Consider the following 15,901-nt stretch of genomic DNA (forward strand, 5'->3'; position numbering starts at 1 on the left):
CTATGGGCCTGTTTCCACTAAACATGATTTTTCTGATGCAGAGTTTCCTATAGGCATTCATTGGAGTCAGTTTTTCTGCATCCATTCTGCATCTAATCTGTGTGTAGTGGAAACAGGCCCTTACAAGGCATGGTCCAATTAGCCCAAAAGGGAAAAAAAATCCTTCCTGACTCCAGATGGCAATCAGATAAAATCCCTGGATCAACACCACTGGGAATTACCTAGTAATTCCTAGGCTATATATATTATAGCCATGGATGTCTTTCAATGCAAGGAAAGCATCTAATCCCCCCTTAAAAGCAAATATAGAATTTGCCATAACTACTTCCTGTGGCAATGCATTCCACATTTTAATCTTACTGTAAAGAACTATTTCCTGAATAAATGGCTAAAACGTTTTTCCTCCAGAAGAGAGGTGCAGGAAAGGGGCACTGATCATGCCAACAGTGACACTAACCTCAAAAGCAAAGGACCAACGCCTACCATATTATAGAAAAGTGGGCAGTGTTGCTACTACCAGCAATCATGGCAATCAGAGAAGTCAAAGGGCAGTTAGGCCAAGGCAGTACAGGCCATCAAGGCACAGGCAAGGGCTATCATGAGAACTCAGTCACCCAGAGTGGTTACCTTTAAATATGGAGGCCCCAAATGTCCCTCCATTTTCAGCCAGAAGTGGCATCTTAGTAGATGCCACCAATATGCACTTCACTTTTTCCATCTTTTTATTACAGAGGCATTTATTGACTATACATCTGTGAACAGACTAACATTTATGCCCAGCAATGCATAGCGACCAATACAACCTCACTGTTCGCAGAAAAGTGGAGCACCACAAGTGCCCCTACACTAAAAGTTTTCCTAGGATTGACTTTCAACATGGGGATGTTGAAAGTCAATCCTAGTACTGGTCAAAGGATCCAGTAGTTTTTTCCCCAATGTATTCAGCAGCAATGACCAGACACAGTTATGAAATCCTGCTCAGCAGCTTACATTTCAATGATAATGCTAACAATGTTCCCCGTGAAGACCCAGCCCATGACAGACATTTTAAACTAAGGCCCCTAGTTGATCATCAGAATAAGTCCTTTTCAGACAATTACATGCCAGACAAACTGCCATCTATGAATCCCTAATCCCTTTACATGGTAGGATAGGGATCAAACAATACATATCCAATAAAAGATCCTGATATGGTGTAAAGTTGGATAACTTTTACCAAAGCAGGACAAAGTATATCTATGCCTTCAAAATTCACAAATGAAGCCTGATACAGCCTGCTTGATGCCCTCCCTACATGGGGGGCAGGTTAAAAAAAATTATGGTGGGCTTTATCAACCATTTAATCCACCTCAGAATGAGAAAAAAAAATATTTTGCCAGGCATGACTGGATCATGCCCAGAATTGGACTTGGCACAGCAAGGGTTAAAGTATAGGATAGGACACTCAATATACAGCAGAGAGAACAGTCAACATACAGCAGAAGGAACATCATAAAATCACATACAGCAAAAGTAGCAGAGATGACCAAAAATACAAAAACATAACATAAATTGACCGCTAATATTTACAATATACCTAAAGTATCTCTTGTACTTGGAAAATTATTATTCCAGCATCCCACTGTTCAAGTATTTTTACTCTGCCAAGACAGCAGCTTGCAGTACTGTAAGGCCAAACAGAAAGGGCCTGCGACCACAGGTACTGAGCAAAAGACTAAATGGGGATGGGGGGGGGGGGGGGTCCTACATTAACTGCAGCGCAGAGCTACTTGCTGTTAAGTACAAGGACAAAAGGCATGTACTGATTTTGAGTACCATCCATTCAGAAGCTATGACAACCGTGAGGTCTGAAAGAGAGGGGTGGTTAAACCAATGGTCGTTAAAGACTACAACAATTTTTTTTTCACTATTTTGCTGTACACATTTTTTTTCTTGCTTTGCTCTCTTGACCTTCCGGCTTCTGACCTCTGGCATGGATTTTGACCACCCCCTGGCTTCTGACCTCTAGCGTGGATTATGAAAAACCCCTGGCTTCTGATCTCTGGCATGATGGCAACCACCCTCTGACCTCTGCCATGGATTACAACCACCCTCTTACTTCTGACCTCTGGCATGGCTGATGATCACCCTCAGCCTTGGCCAGCAGTAATCCTCAAGCCTCTGACATCTGCCATGCCTCCTGGTCATCCTCTGCCCTCCACTTTTCTACAGCTTCTGCCTGGGGTGAGTACCAATGTTAAGAAACCTTGCTGTACTCCCATGTAGTATGAGAGCTTGCCTACACAAAGTGTTCATAGTATTCAAAATGTATTGGCCCTCATACTATATGGAGGTGGTAAACTGGCCAATCAAAAATCAATGTGTCAACCAGGTTTTAAAGTTCCATGTGGCTGGAGTCCAAATTCTGTCCATACAAGTCTGAATGGGTGACAAGGGACTACTATCATGTACATCTTGCACCCGTTTTAACTTGTGGCACTTCTAAATGGACTCATTGTAGGTATCTAGGCGTGGATTCTGTTTAGGATTGTGCTCTTACAAGGAAAATAAGAGGACATAAGTATCTGGGCTGTACATTAACTTTTCTCCCCTTGCAACAGAAGACAACGCTGTTAACTGGTTATGTTTACAGATGTTATAATGGAATCCTGCTTTTTAATTAAATCAATTTTTTTCTTAAAAATAATAAATGCCTCAGAACAATGGATAACAATTTCTATTAAAATCGAGAAGCTTTTAGGATGGATGTGTAAACAATAAAAACCATTATTTCACAAATGCGACATGGAAAGCTTTTATTCATCTCATTCTGCCAACCAATATTTCTGATCTTCAGAAAAATCAAGCAGGTAAAAGAAGGACACACGTGATGTAAGCACTCTATTGTGCTTTCATTATACTTTAACTAGAAAATCCAAAAAATCCCATTTGCTTTAACTATACAAATCTGGTTTAAGCAAGAAATGCAAGTCTGACTTTAGCTAATATATTGTCTCAGGAACAGGGTTGTGAGCAGGTGCACAAAAAGTATGGATTTTTAAAAACTGATGTCTATATATTAATAAAAAAAGAAAGAGAGGTTTCTTACCTTTACAGAAGACTCGCAAGAATGATATATCAGGGAGCCTTTATTAAAAAAATATTTATACTGTTGACAACACGTTTCATGGGACCAGGCCCGCTTCCTCAGGTCATTAAAGAACAGTCAACCTTAAAAGTGTCCGTGTGATGCGCGAGCGCCGTATTGGTTGTTTGGGGTGGCTGTTAGGTCACTTCCTTTCTAATGATGCAACCAGATAGCATTGAAACTAATGTGATGTGCAAGAGAGATTTATGCCCCCCTCCTCCTTACCTTTTCCCCTCTCATCCCCTACAAGTTTCTCTTCTGGGTTAAAAGCCATGTGAGTGGGTTCAAGCAAGAGGCAAATAGGTAAAGCACCCATGCTCCTAGGCTCCACTTTCCTGGACAGCCAAACTACATAGTGGCTAAAGAGGCTAAAGCAGTCTGGAAAAAGGCTGCTACACAGTTTTGTTTTGTTTTTTAATTAATAAAGAAATACATTAATAAAATACTGGTACTTATTTGAGCTGAAATGAATGATTTAAAAAAACTCTAGGAAATGTTTTAAAGCATTCTTCAAGTTTCTAATTATATAAAAAGTTTGCCACCTCACAGTTGGCAATCATTCCAGACAATACCTGGCGCATTAAGCACTTTATAAATGTCTGGGAATTACTTTGTCAATACCAAGTGTGAAAGGCACTAATTGCAGATCTCTGTCCTCACAGGTTCACACCACGATTTCAGGAAGAATGATAAAACGTAAACATTCTATTTTCTTCCTTTAACTCTGTGATGATTTTTATTTGCCAAAGTGTATTTATATGCTAATGATTTTCAGAATTTATGCCTGTGAGTCCCACTGTGAGGTTGTGCTACATGAACAATATGCCAAAATTCTAGAACGGATTTAACTGAAGATGGAAAATGAATTACTATGGCTGAATCACAATCTGGATTCCAGAAGGACACTATTTAGTTTAGAGTAGTAAACTCAGCGATTAACATTACTGATAACATAAGGGAATACAATCAACAATGCAGAAGCAGGAAAGTTACATCTGCGCTATTCCTAACCTTTAGGTACATTCTGTTTCTTCATATAAAAAGTCCAAATTTCACAGATTATTCGTTTCTTTCTCAATACAGCTTAAGTGTGCCTTTTCATCTGCCCAATAATTTTTTGCTGGATTTCTTCTACAGCATTGTTTTATAGGGACGAATTGTTAGTGTTTCCTTCAAGACAACAGCAAAATAACAACAGATACTAATAATTCCAGTATTTATATAGCACTCTTCTCCTGTCAAACTCAAAGCACTTGCGAGGCAGCAACTAGAGCGCACTCAGTAGCAATCTTAGAGAGTCTCGCTCAAGAACTCCTTAGGGCCCTTTTACACTTAATCAGTTGCTCTCAGTTAAAACGGAAGGAAAACTGATTTTCAAAGTAATGCCCATGTTTTCCTATGGCACCTTTTACATTTAATGCATTTTAACTGAAATCTTCTTCCCAATGCACTGCTATAGAAAAAAACGCATACTAACGCGTACCAACGCGTACTAACGCACACCAACTGATTAAGTGTAAAAGGGGCCTTACGGAATAGGTGCTGGCTTACTGAATAGAAAGAGTCAAGATTTGAACCCAGGTTTTCGATGTCAGAGGTAGAGCCCTAGGCTACGTTTCCACTGTGCTCGACATGTGTCTTCAGAGATACGATGCCGGCACAGCTGTCCAGCGTCTCACAGCCGAATTCCGATAACCGTGCTATTCACGGCTATGGAATTTGGCCGGGTGACGCGAGAATATGCTGCAGCCTGTCAAATTTTCCCCGTCCACGAATTCGGATGCTTCCTATTGACTTCAATAGGCTGCCAAATCCCATCCAAATTTGTGGGTGGGGAATCGGCTTGGATTTGCAGCAGTGGAAACCTAGCCTTAATCATAATACTATCCAGCCACTGCTGGATAGTATTATTAATATTAATAACAATGTTCCTTAGGAGATCATGACACTAAGTAAAAACAAGAAGTTTTGAATCAGGATAATACCATTTATTGGCTAATGTGAAGGAAAAAGAGTAAGCTTTTAGCTGATAAGCCTTCTTCAGACTCTGTTCCTGTATGCTGAGTCTGAGGAAGGCTTATCAGCTGAAAGCTTACTTTTTCTTTTAAGTTAGCCAATAAATGGTATCATCCTGATATAAAACGTATTACTTTCTCATGGCTAACGTGGTACAATACTCTACTGCTACTGTTAAGTGAAAATAAGTGAAATAAGACCATGGGCCAGATACAGTAAACTGAAAAAAAAAAGTTGCCGTGCACACAGGGAGCAAGGCAACTTTATTGCTCTCTTAAAGGACAACTGAAGTGAGAGGGATAGGGAAGCTGCCATATGTATTTCCTATTAAACAATACCAGTTGCCTGGCTGTCCTGCTAATCTATTTGGCTGCAGCAGTATCTGAATGACACCAGAAACAAGCATGCAGCTAATTTTGTCAGTTCTGACAATAATGTCAGAAACATCTGCTGCATGCTCATTCGGGGTCTATGGTTAAAGTATTAAAGGCAGAGCACAATATGGGTGAAAGGAGCACCCTGGTGTGTATAAAATTCTTGAAAAACAAATAAAAACAAAAGAAAGGGAGGTAGCTTACCTCAAATAACATCTTTGTAACAACAAAAGATGTTTATTATTAAGCACAGGCAACACGTTTTCACGGGTCTAAACCCACTTCCTCAGGCCAATAACAGTGCCAAATGGAAAAACTTAATTAGCATAGGGAGCCTCTAGTAGACATATCCCCAACATATCCTGTTGGAGGGGTTCAGACTTTCCTAAGAGAGCGACCGCCACCAGGTCCAGCTGGACCACTCCGAGTGGATTCGGGTTTATGGTCTCCACCTGCTTCTTGCAGTCGGTTGCCCCTCTGCAACCCGCCTTTGTGACTAGTTTTAATTATACCACGTATAGACTTTATACTAAAATGTATTACGCTCCCATCCTTTTTGTGTTTCCTGTGTCTTTTCTCCAGGGTGTCATGACACTTCTACCATACCACATTAGAGGCAGCGGTTCAGCAGGATAGCAAGGAGAAGAAAAGAGGGAGAAGCAGTTGTCCTTTAAAATGCCAAATACAAAGACATATACAATATGAGGTTATTGCTGTCATGTGTTCAAAATGCAAGAACCATAATGTATCACCATTAATTACATCAGAAGTCTCTCATAACATCTGTATTGCACTCTTTGCTTGACATTCCAAACCACTAGCCAGCCAGTCACTGTTAATAATTTAGTATTCATTTTTCATTCCCATTCCCTTGGTACTAATCACTCATCACACATGAACACTCTAGGTCACATTTTACCAATGCAAATGTATTATGATGAATAATGATGTATTTAAATAGACAACAATATCTGAATTTTCAAGAGGAAAAAAAAACATTATCTGAATGTTAGCTGGCTTACTGAACAGTATCGTAACCAAAGACTGGAAAATGCTCACACTGTCGCACAGCTCTCTTACCCTCCCCCCCCCCCCCCCTCCCCACACACACACACACACACACACCTTTCCCTCCCACAAATTAATAATGTATTTTTATTCTGTTATTCATACTTTAAGATATGTCTGAGTACTTTTTATATTTGTATCCATATATTTCTGAGAGCACAAACCAGCAAATCAAAAAGACACATTTAAAGAATAAAAATATGCAATAACCATACCTCCTTCAAACTCCGTCTGACAGTTTCCATTGTTTTCATTCAAGCTCTCCTCCTCATTAATGATTATGTTTTCAATGTCCTTCATTGTCAAGTGATCCCGAAACGCATGATAAAGAATGTGCTTTAGTTCCTCCAGTGTTATTCGTTGCATATCAAACTGTGGAAAATAAAATAAACAACACAATTAAAATAGCATGGCATAAGCTCATATGCTCTTTGTATGAAGAAATAAAATCTTTGAAGATGTTAGAGATTTAAATTTATTGTAAACTGTAAAGATTTTTCATGTGTTAGATATGTTCTTTAGAATGTGTTTTAATATGCTACTTTAAACTGAATTTACTGTGATCTTTTTTTTTTTTTTTTTGGGGGGGGGGGGGGTAATATATTTCACTTAGCACTAAAAATTAGATTTCTAAAGAGGTGCTTTCTACTTTTTAATCATGAAAACATTACATATCATAATTTATTTTAATTTAAAGCACCAACTACTGGCCTAATTATCAAGCTTCTTGAGTACAAGGAAGTGAGTAAGTAGCAGCATTTATTGTGGTGACACTACTGCAGTAGCAAACACTGTGAAGAATCCATGCAGTATCAGCTGTGGTACATGCTGTGAGAGAGTAGATGGGTGCGTGAGCACAAAGGGGGGTGCACGACGGCCGTTTCAGGTCTTCTTGGAATGCTTGGTCACGTCAAGTCCTTGCTGAAGGACTATTTTTATGGTCAGATCTTTCCTGTATCACTTTTTATTGGGTAAATAAGTTAATTTGACATCTCTTTATATCCATTTTTAAATCATGTATTATTCTTCTTAATACATTTCAAGTATTTTTTCAAGGCAAATAAAATCAATTTTCCTAAAATGTCACTCATTATAAGTCAGGTATAGCTGACATCTCTTTAGCTATTTAAGGGATATGTTTTTAAACTCCCTCCAAATCTTACAGTTTGTTGCTCAGAACGAAATTCTATTAGTGTTAAAATCTTCCTAGGTTTATTCACTTTCAATGGTATCCTTGAATCTTTTGTTTTTATCTCCCTTCATATATCAAATGACTTTATTTTCTTTTGTAGCAGTTGCTTGGCATTGAATGCTGTTGCCAGAATGTATTTTTCTTATTTAGCCAATCTGCCATGCTTCATCAATCACTAGAAAGTTGCATACTTTTCTTAGATAGTAAATAAAAAACCAAGAACCCTGAGTATGCGACATAAAAATGCAAACCAAACTTCATGTATATTTTATTCTTCAAAAGTAGGACTGTTCATCTGTAGTTAAATTCAAAATAAAATGCATTTAATTTGTAACTGTATATATATATATATATATATATATATATATATATATATATATATATATATATATATATATAGTGGCTGGGATCAGATCCATTTTTTCCTCTAGTGCAACTATGTTGGATAAAGTCTTGGCCCCACTGGTTAAATTGACTTCTGCTTACCTAAGGGATACCAGTGACTTTTAGGTAGGATTTCAAATCTCACACTTGACTCCTCTAAAGAATATTGGTTGGTCAGCTGGGATGTAGAATCCCCTTATACCTCGATTCCTCAGTCTGAGGGAATTCGAGCGGCACTGAAACTGATAAGGGATAGTGATATATATGATGATGCGCAATTATTATATTTTTTGAAAAACTGTTTGTTTTACAGAACAGTTATATTTTATTTAAGGTTGCCGTCTTCCTACAGCAACAGAAGCCCCTTTCTTTGCGGGTGCATTCATGCACAATTTCGAGTCGATATGTGTATCCCAATTTGTCATTCAGACAACATTGCAAGGTATGGTGGCGTTTTATTGACGATATATTTTCGGTTTGGGAGTGCGATGTTGGATCCCTCCTGTCCTTCCATGAGGAACTGAATCAGTTCCATCCAAATATTGGGTTTGACATTGCATATGAGAAGGAGAGCTGGTCCTTTCTGGACACTCTGGTGGTGTGGGTTGGTCCTTCTTTGACAACAGACATACATCACAAACCAACTGATCGGAACCAATTGTTATAATTTGAGAGCTTACACCCATCTGCTGTTTTCCACTCAGTGGCCAAAAGCCAAATGTTAAGGGTCAACAGGATTGTAACTGATACTGAGTTGGCCACTGTCTAGAGGAAGCGGATGGTTGGTAAGTTCCTGGAGACGGGGTATCCTGTTGAACTCTTGTGTGAGGCAGAGTGGATGACTGAGTCTGGGTCGACTCGCCACCTGCTTCACACTTGACACAGGATTCTGGCAAGAGGATCCTGTTTGTGTGTCAATATCATGGCCAGTCCAAGAGAGTACAATTTATTATTAAGAGACACTGGCATATCTTGAGTAATACATACCCTGAGATTGCTGATTTTGCCTCTCCCCCGATCTTGGCATATAGAAAGAATTCAACGATTGGACAGAAACTGGTGAGATCCAACTTCTTTCCATAGAGGAGGGGGCATGCCATTTTCTTAGGTGCACCACGCGTCGGGTGTTTCCCTTGCCTGACTTGCAGTGAATGTCAACACATTATCAAGGGTCAGTTTTTTGAGTATGGTCACATGGGCAGGAGATACAAGATCAACCATTTCCTCACGTGCCAGAGCTCTTATGTTGTATATTTGCTGCAATGCCCGTGCGGGTTATATTACATTGGTGAGATGACACAGAAAGTTTGAGATTGTATTGCACATCATAGGAGCTCGGTGTGAGGTGTGCAAAGTGAACTGCCTGTGGGTAGACACTGTTTGGAAAAGAGACATAGGGAGACTGATTTAAAATTCCTGATCATTGATCATATTCCCAAACTCAGGAGAGGTGGTGACCGGATCACTACATTGAAACAACGTGAAGTATTTTGGATAGACAGATTAGGGACTCTCTTCCCTCTTGGTCTAAACAGGGACTATGATTTGCATTTGTTTCTGTGATTTGCAGGTCACCACTGGATTACACTGATTTGGATCGCCTGGAAACCATTAGAATTGACTGTTTATTTTATACACACAGATAAGTGTGGATTGATGCATTGGTTTATGCAATTTTTCATTTGTATTGTTTATGTTTGGCCTGTATCCAGGCAACCATGAGGTCACTTCCTGTATGGGTGTATATATACTTCTTACTTCCTAATTGTGTTAGCTTGACAAAGGGGGGACACACCCAAAACCGTTGCTACATTGTAACTGGTTGGCTCAAATAAAGAGCAATTGAGTGCTGCAAACTTTGTGGACTGTTGTTGTATGGTACCGAGGACCCGGGGAATCATCTGTTTGCCTTGTACACATCTACCCATTGAGGGTTTTCCAGCTATTGATCCTCTGTGCATTATATATATTTATATATTATATATATACAGTATATATATATATATATATATATATATATATATATATATATATATATATATATATATATATATACACAATGTATGACAAGTCAGATAACGGTAAGACTTTTTTGCCTCCTCATAAGGTATACTATGTCATACTATTGCAGATGGTTGTATACTATTTTTATTTGTGGCAAGGATACCGCAATGTTACCTGTGTAACTGTCCAAATAGTTTAACACAGTCAAATCTAAGTCATTTACTGTATACAGTTGCTCAGTTTGATGTTCTTTTCTTGCTCGTTTTAAATTTTCTTGTGAAAAAAATTATAATATTATGCTAGCCAAACTACTTTTAATAGATGGGATGCTGATATGGTTATATAATATTGATTACTTGTTGCTAATAAAGAAATAATTGTTTTGTGTAAAAAGACTTTTACTGTTTACTTTGGGTACTGCGTTATCGCAAAACTTATTTTCAGTTGTATACAATGCTTATTTTCATAATTACAGTATGTAATGTGTACCACTGCTATGCTTTGTTTTATTTCTTATAGTTAAAGGGAACCTGAAGTGAGAGAGATATGGAGGCTGCCATATTTATTTCCTTTTAAACAATACCAGTTGTCTGGGAGTCCTACTGCTCCTCTGCATTTAATACTTTTAGCCATAGACCCTGAACTAGCATGTAAATCAGATGTTTCTGGCTGATATCTGTTGGGATTAGCTGCAGCTTGTTGCAGGTGCATGATTCAGATACTACTGCAGGCAAAGAGATCAGCAGGACAGCCAGGCAACTGGTATTGTTTAAAAGGAAATAAATATTGCAGCCTCCATATACTTCTCACTTCAGGTTTTCTTTAACAAAAGGCCTGTGGGGAACAGGGTGCGCAGTGCCTCTGAAGACGGTCAGGTGAGCGAAACGTTCGTTAGGCGGTCCATCGCTCCCACCTCACCCCACAGCCTCTAGATCGGGTAGGAATCTTTTATGGAAGCATAAAGCATTGTTTATATTGCTACAGCCTGAGAGAATAAAGCTGCTTTTTATACACAAAGAAGTTGCATGTGCCAAGCTGCTTTCTCCTTTTGATCACATATTGTCTTGTACTCCTCTATGGGTTTGAGCGCGCACCTTTTGTGACTTTTATACCCAATCTAGTACCCAGTCCCTCCAGCAAAACATTAACCCGCAACGCACTAGCGATTGTAGTGCCTGTTGCTGTGACTTTCTATATTGTAGACACAGTGGTAGGAGTAGGACTACAAATACAAGCAGGCAGCAACTGTCTGTGGGCTGTATCTATGCAGTGTCACCCACAAGGAGAGCTATGCTTTAGTAAGTTAAATCACACAAATAGAGTGGTAAGAAATGCACTGATATAATATAGTGTGCTGGGCCTGGCACAGAGTACAGCAGGGCCCAGCTGCGACAGGGCAGTATTTATGCGTGTCAGTGATACACACATACATCCTACGTCCTAATGAGCCTTCCCTCTCCTCTCCCGGTGCCCGTACTCGCGCAGGATCCCCCGTAGCAGTATTCGACCAGTTCGGTCAAATCCTGCCACTTCCGCTGCCGAAGGGATGTTTCGGAAGCCTTTGGGGGCACTCGGGCTCCCGAAGACGGGCCGCTCCATACTACGCATGCGCGCGCACCCTCTATGACGCATTCGCGCGTGCGTAGTATGGAACGGCCCGTCTTCAGACGCCCGAGTGCTCCCGAAGACCTCCAAAGTCCCTGCGGCGGCGGACACGAACGGGGGAGCCAGCGCAGCACCAAGGGCACCGGGAGAGGAGAGGGAAGGCTCATTAGGACCGAGCCTTCCCTCTCTTTAGGTGAGTATCTGACTTTTTTATTTTTACAGTGGTACCTATTGGCTTTAAGCAACAAATTTCAGCGAGGAGCAAGCTAACAGCTTAACTAACGTTTTCCCTATCTCCCTATGTCTCTCCCTGCTCTCACTAAAACAGCAGCAGCAGACGGCAAATGGCCGATGCAAGGAGGGGCGGGGGTCCAGGAGGGAGTTCAGCCTGATTGGCTGCCATGTGTCTGCCATGTGTCTGCTGCGCTGACTGTGATGCAGAGGGTCAAAGTTTAGCCCAATGACGAGGTATAGGGAGCGGGTCGAATGTGCCATGTGTTCGTTACCCGCACCGGACACGGATAGCTGAAATCAACGCGGACTACACGCCAGGCGAACCATTCGGGCCATCTCTATTCATCATATAGAACTCTAGTTAACAGGATTAAGCTATGTTCATAGTGATGTTCACAGCGGGTGTTGCATTGTGCTCCCTATGACAGCCGGAATGCAATTGATCAGGAAAGTGGTACCGAGAGGTGGTGCCGCACGTCTTCCATGGGTTGTGTCATATACAGTGATGTACACAGTCAATGAAAAGTATGCTTTACTGTTACTGTTAATGCGTGCATTTTTCAGTAATACATGGTATGTGTTATGATGCCGTGTGCCGTTATACCTGCCACACTGTGAACGTCACATAGGTAGTGCATTGCAGTGCAGCAAGCCACATTAGAATGCGACCTTTATGCAGCACAGCTCTGAACGTAGCCTTAATTGGTCAGAAGGGAGTGGTATTTTAAAAGAGCTTAGAGACTTTTTGCAAGGAATATTACTGAATTGGCTATTCACAGCTTATAAAGTAGATGATATGCAAAAAGAGGCACCCATCAAATATATTTAAGGTCCAGGTGATCAAATGCTCTGTAAATTCTTTTCCTTATAATGAGCTGTTGTGGGGCTGTCAGCCTGCATGGAAATGTATTCTCAGGTTGTGTGATCAGCCAGCATGTGTGGCTGAAGAAATTGTGTTTCTATTAAGACAAAGTTGTATTCTTTAATTAGTCGTGGGTGAAAGCACCAGTGTGTTTACACCTTGTGTACCTCAGACTTTTTCAATAAAGAATTTTGATAAATTTATAACTATTAGTAGCTATCATTACTTTCTCTTCTGGTAAATTACATAATGAATCAAACCTCAACGCAGGGTGCACTAAATTGTGGTAACTGGCAGTAATTTATGCTCCAGGTACAGCAGCCTTACTGACTTTTAAAGCATCGTGCCAATAATAGGGTAAATTCAGTTTTTGAAACTAAATTTACCAGCTCTTTTTAAACCAAATTGCTGTTCACTTTCCTTTCCCAGCTACAAGGAGAAGAAAGCTATATCTGGGCAAAATGGTCTTACACATTGGTCCTCGTTTACTTATTTTTTTCTCCATAAACTAGTTGGGCGTGGCCTAAGGAGCGAGGGACGCTGAACGAGCTCGATGGATACATTTGATATGCGCATTTGAATGTACTATATTGTGAGTGCACTACTTTTAAGTTTTTTTTAATAAAGAAGGTTTTACACTATGTTTGGCCCTCTTTGAGCCCTAGGACAAATGTCATTGTAAGAAGCAAGGTTGATGTCATCTATAAAGTGATTACTGCTGGTCTGTGCTGGGTCAGCCAGGCAATACGGTGAGAGGCTTTATTGATCTCTGGCGGTGGAGCACTGGGTGCCGCTGTGTGAACTGGGAGCACTGGTGGAATTTACTGACCCTTACCATACAGTATTACACTATTGGAGTTTTTTCTTATGATTGGAGCAATTAGGTGAGAGGAAAGGATATCTGAATATCGAGGAGTTGCTGGCTGGGCCAAAAGTGTCTTGGGCTGATCCTAAGAGGGGCAGCTGGCATCTCTGGTGAGCGCATATGTAATTACATGTGTCAGGAAAAGTGCAAAGCTTCATCCTTGAGAGAGCTGGAGGAAGATATGTGGGACTGTCTTTTTTCTTTTTACCTTTTTTTATTTAATTTTTATGTTTTTATGTTTCTATGTTTAAACAGCATATACAATGTTGATGGACATTACTACATTGTAAAGCGCTTTTCATGTCTATATTGGAATTGAAGTATACTGTAGAGCGCCCTGTCAATTACCCTATATACTATATTGAGAGAGTGCTACACACACTCAGCACAGGAGCGATCCAAGTCGTTTAGAGCAGATATTAGGAGTTGAGGAGCGCACTTTTTGAGGTTCTTGATTTTATATTCTCCATAAATTACTTTTAAGCCTCGGCAAGAAAATAAATGTTCAAAATAAGTTTGATATTAGTCTTAAATCTATTTTTTAGTACTTTCTCAATTGCTATAGGCTGACAAGTAATTTCGGTTATAAGTGAAAAATGATCTCTTGAGAAAAAACTCCAGAGAAAAGTTAACTGGACAGGGGGCATTGTGTCAAGTGTGCAAGTAACTATGACTCAAGAATACATATTTAATTGAAACGGGATAACATAACAAAACAAACTAAAAACAGCACCAAAATGACATACAGAGCACCAAAACAACATTAGCCAAGGTTATGACGTCACACAGCCTTCTCCCCAAGAACACCCTGGGAAAACAGGTGCTATTTCTGCTTACTTCGGAGCAAAACAACAAACAAATATTCTGCAGAGATGAAGCTTACCAGCAGTAAAGAAGTCATTATTTGTGATAATTAAAGGAGTTCTGTGTAATTAAAAAAGTAAAATGAGCTGACACTTACCTGGGGCTTCTATCAGCCCCCTGCAGCAGTAATGACCCGCGCCATCCTCTCCTGATGCACCATTCCCCGCCGTTGGTTCCCGTGTAATCACGCTAGTGATTACAATGCGGCTGCGTGGCCAAGCTCTCGCTTCCGCACGCGTCATCATAGCTTACTGCGCAGGCGCAGTACAAGAAAACTTCATACTGCACCTGCACATTAAGCTCCCGATGGCGTGAATGGGAGCGTGCATTATTCGTCTGTTGTCAGACGACTAATGCCCGGTGCCGGCGGCGGGGAACGGCAGATCGGAAGAGGATGGCGTGGGACATCACCGCTGCAGGGGGCTGATAGAAGCCCCAGGTAAGTGTCAGCTTCTTTTACTTTTTAACTAGCCCAGAACCCCTTTAAGGGTGAGCAAATATTTTACAATGGGCAAACACTGACTCCCGTATATACTCAAATACAATTTGACCTCGTGTATAAGTCGACTCCAATATTCAACTCTCTTAAGCTGGAATTTCTTTATTGACTCAAGTATAAGTCTATATGTATACCAGTATAAGGATATAGTATAAAAAACGAAACTCTAGAAAGTTTATATGCAAAAAAGTACAAAACATTTCATTAATCCCAAAAGGCAAAAATGCGCAAATTAATCCATATATTGCAATCTTCAGGAAATACATTCCATATCAAAAAGTGACATATGTAGAACAATGGTTAACATTGAGGCAACAATGTCGACTTGTTTTTTTGCGAAAGACCCTTTATAAGGCCTCCATATGTATTTATACAAATCTGAATCTCAATTGCACAACCACATAGACCATCAGGACAACATTAGGCCAGGAAAAAGCCATTCAATCCATCTTTGACTAGAGCAGGGCTTTTCAACCTTCTCACTAATTGTACCACTTTAATTGGCTAAAGTTTTTCAAGTTTCACCAGCATGCCTGCGCAGTAGATGGATCCGATAGGGCTTGGCTTTTTCTACCAGAGCGGAGAGTCGCTACTGCACATGCGAGCATTACTACAAAGAGCTCTTCAGGGGGTCCCAGTGCTGGATCCCTTCTACTGAGGAGGAAGGGGGAAGCCTCATTAGGATCCAGAGATTCAATATAGGTAGCCCCCCCTCCCCCCCCCCGCCACCTCAGAGCTGGGCGGTGACTCACCACAAAAATGCAGCTCCCCCTCGCTCGCTCCTTGCTTTGCTGCCTTGTTGAATAG

At 40.5% G+C, this 15,901-nt stretch overlaps 1 protein-coding gene across 8 annotated transcripts in view; it reads right to left on the reverse strand.

The window, feature by feature from the left end:
• The window catches only part of CALN1 (calneuron 1), a 416,505-nt gene that overhangs the window by 16,151 nt on the left and 384,453 nt on the right, over positions 1-15,901 (reverse strand). For all 8 annotated transcript variants that reach the window (XM_068265345.1, XM_068265342.1, XM_068265340.1 and 5 more), the window contains one exon: positions 6,801-6,957. In XM_068265345.1, coding sequence (XP_068121446.1) covers positions 6,801-6,957 — 157 coding nt within the window. The remainder of the gene's footprint in view (positions 1-6,800; positions 6,958-15,901) is intronic.

This window comes from Hyperolius riggenbachi, chromosome 2, assembly GCF_040937935.1.
Source record: "Hyperolius riggenbachi isolate aHypRig1 chromosome 2, aHypRig1.pri, whole genome shotgun sequence".
NCBI classification, from domain to species: Eukaryota; Metazoa; Chordata; class Amphibia; order Anura; family Hyperoliidae; genus Hyperolius; species Hyperolius riggenbachi.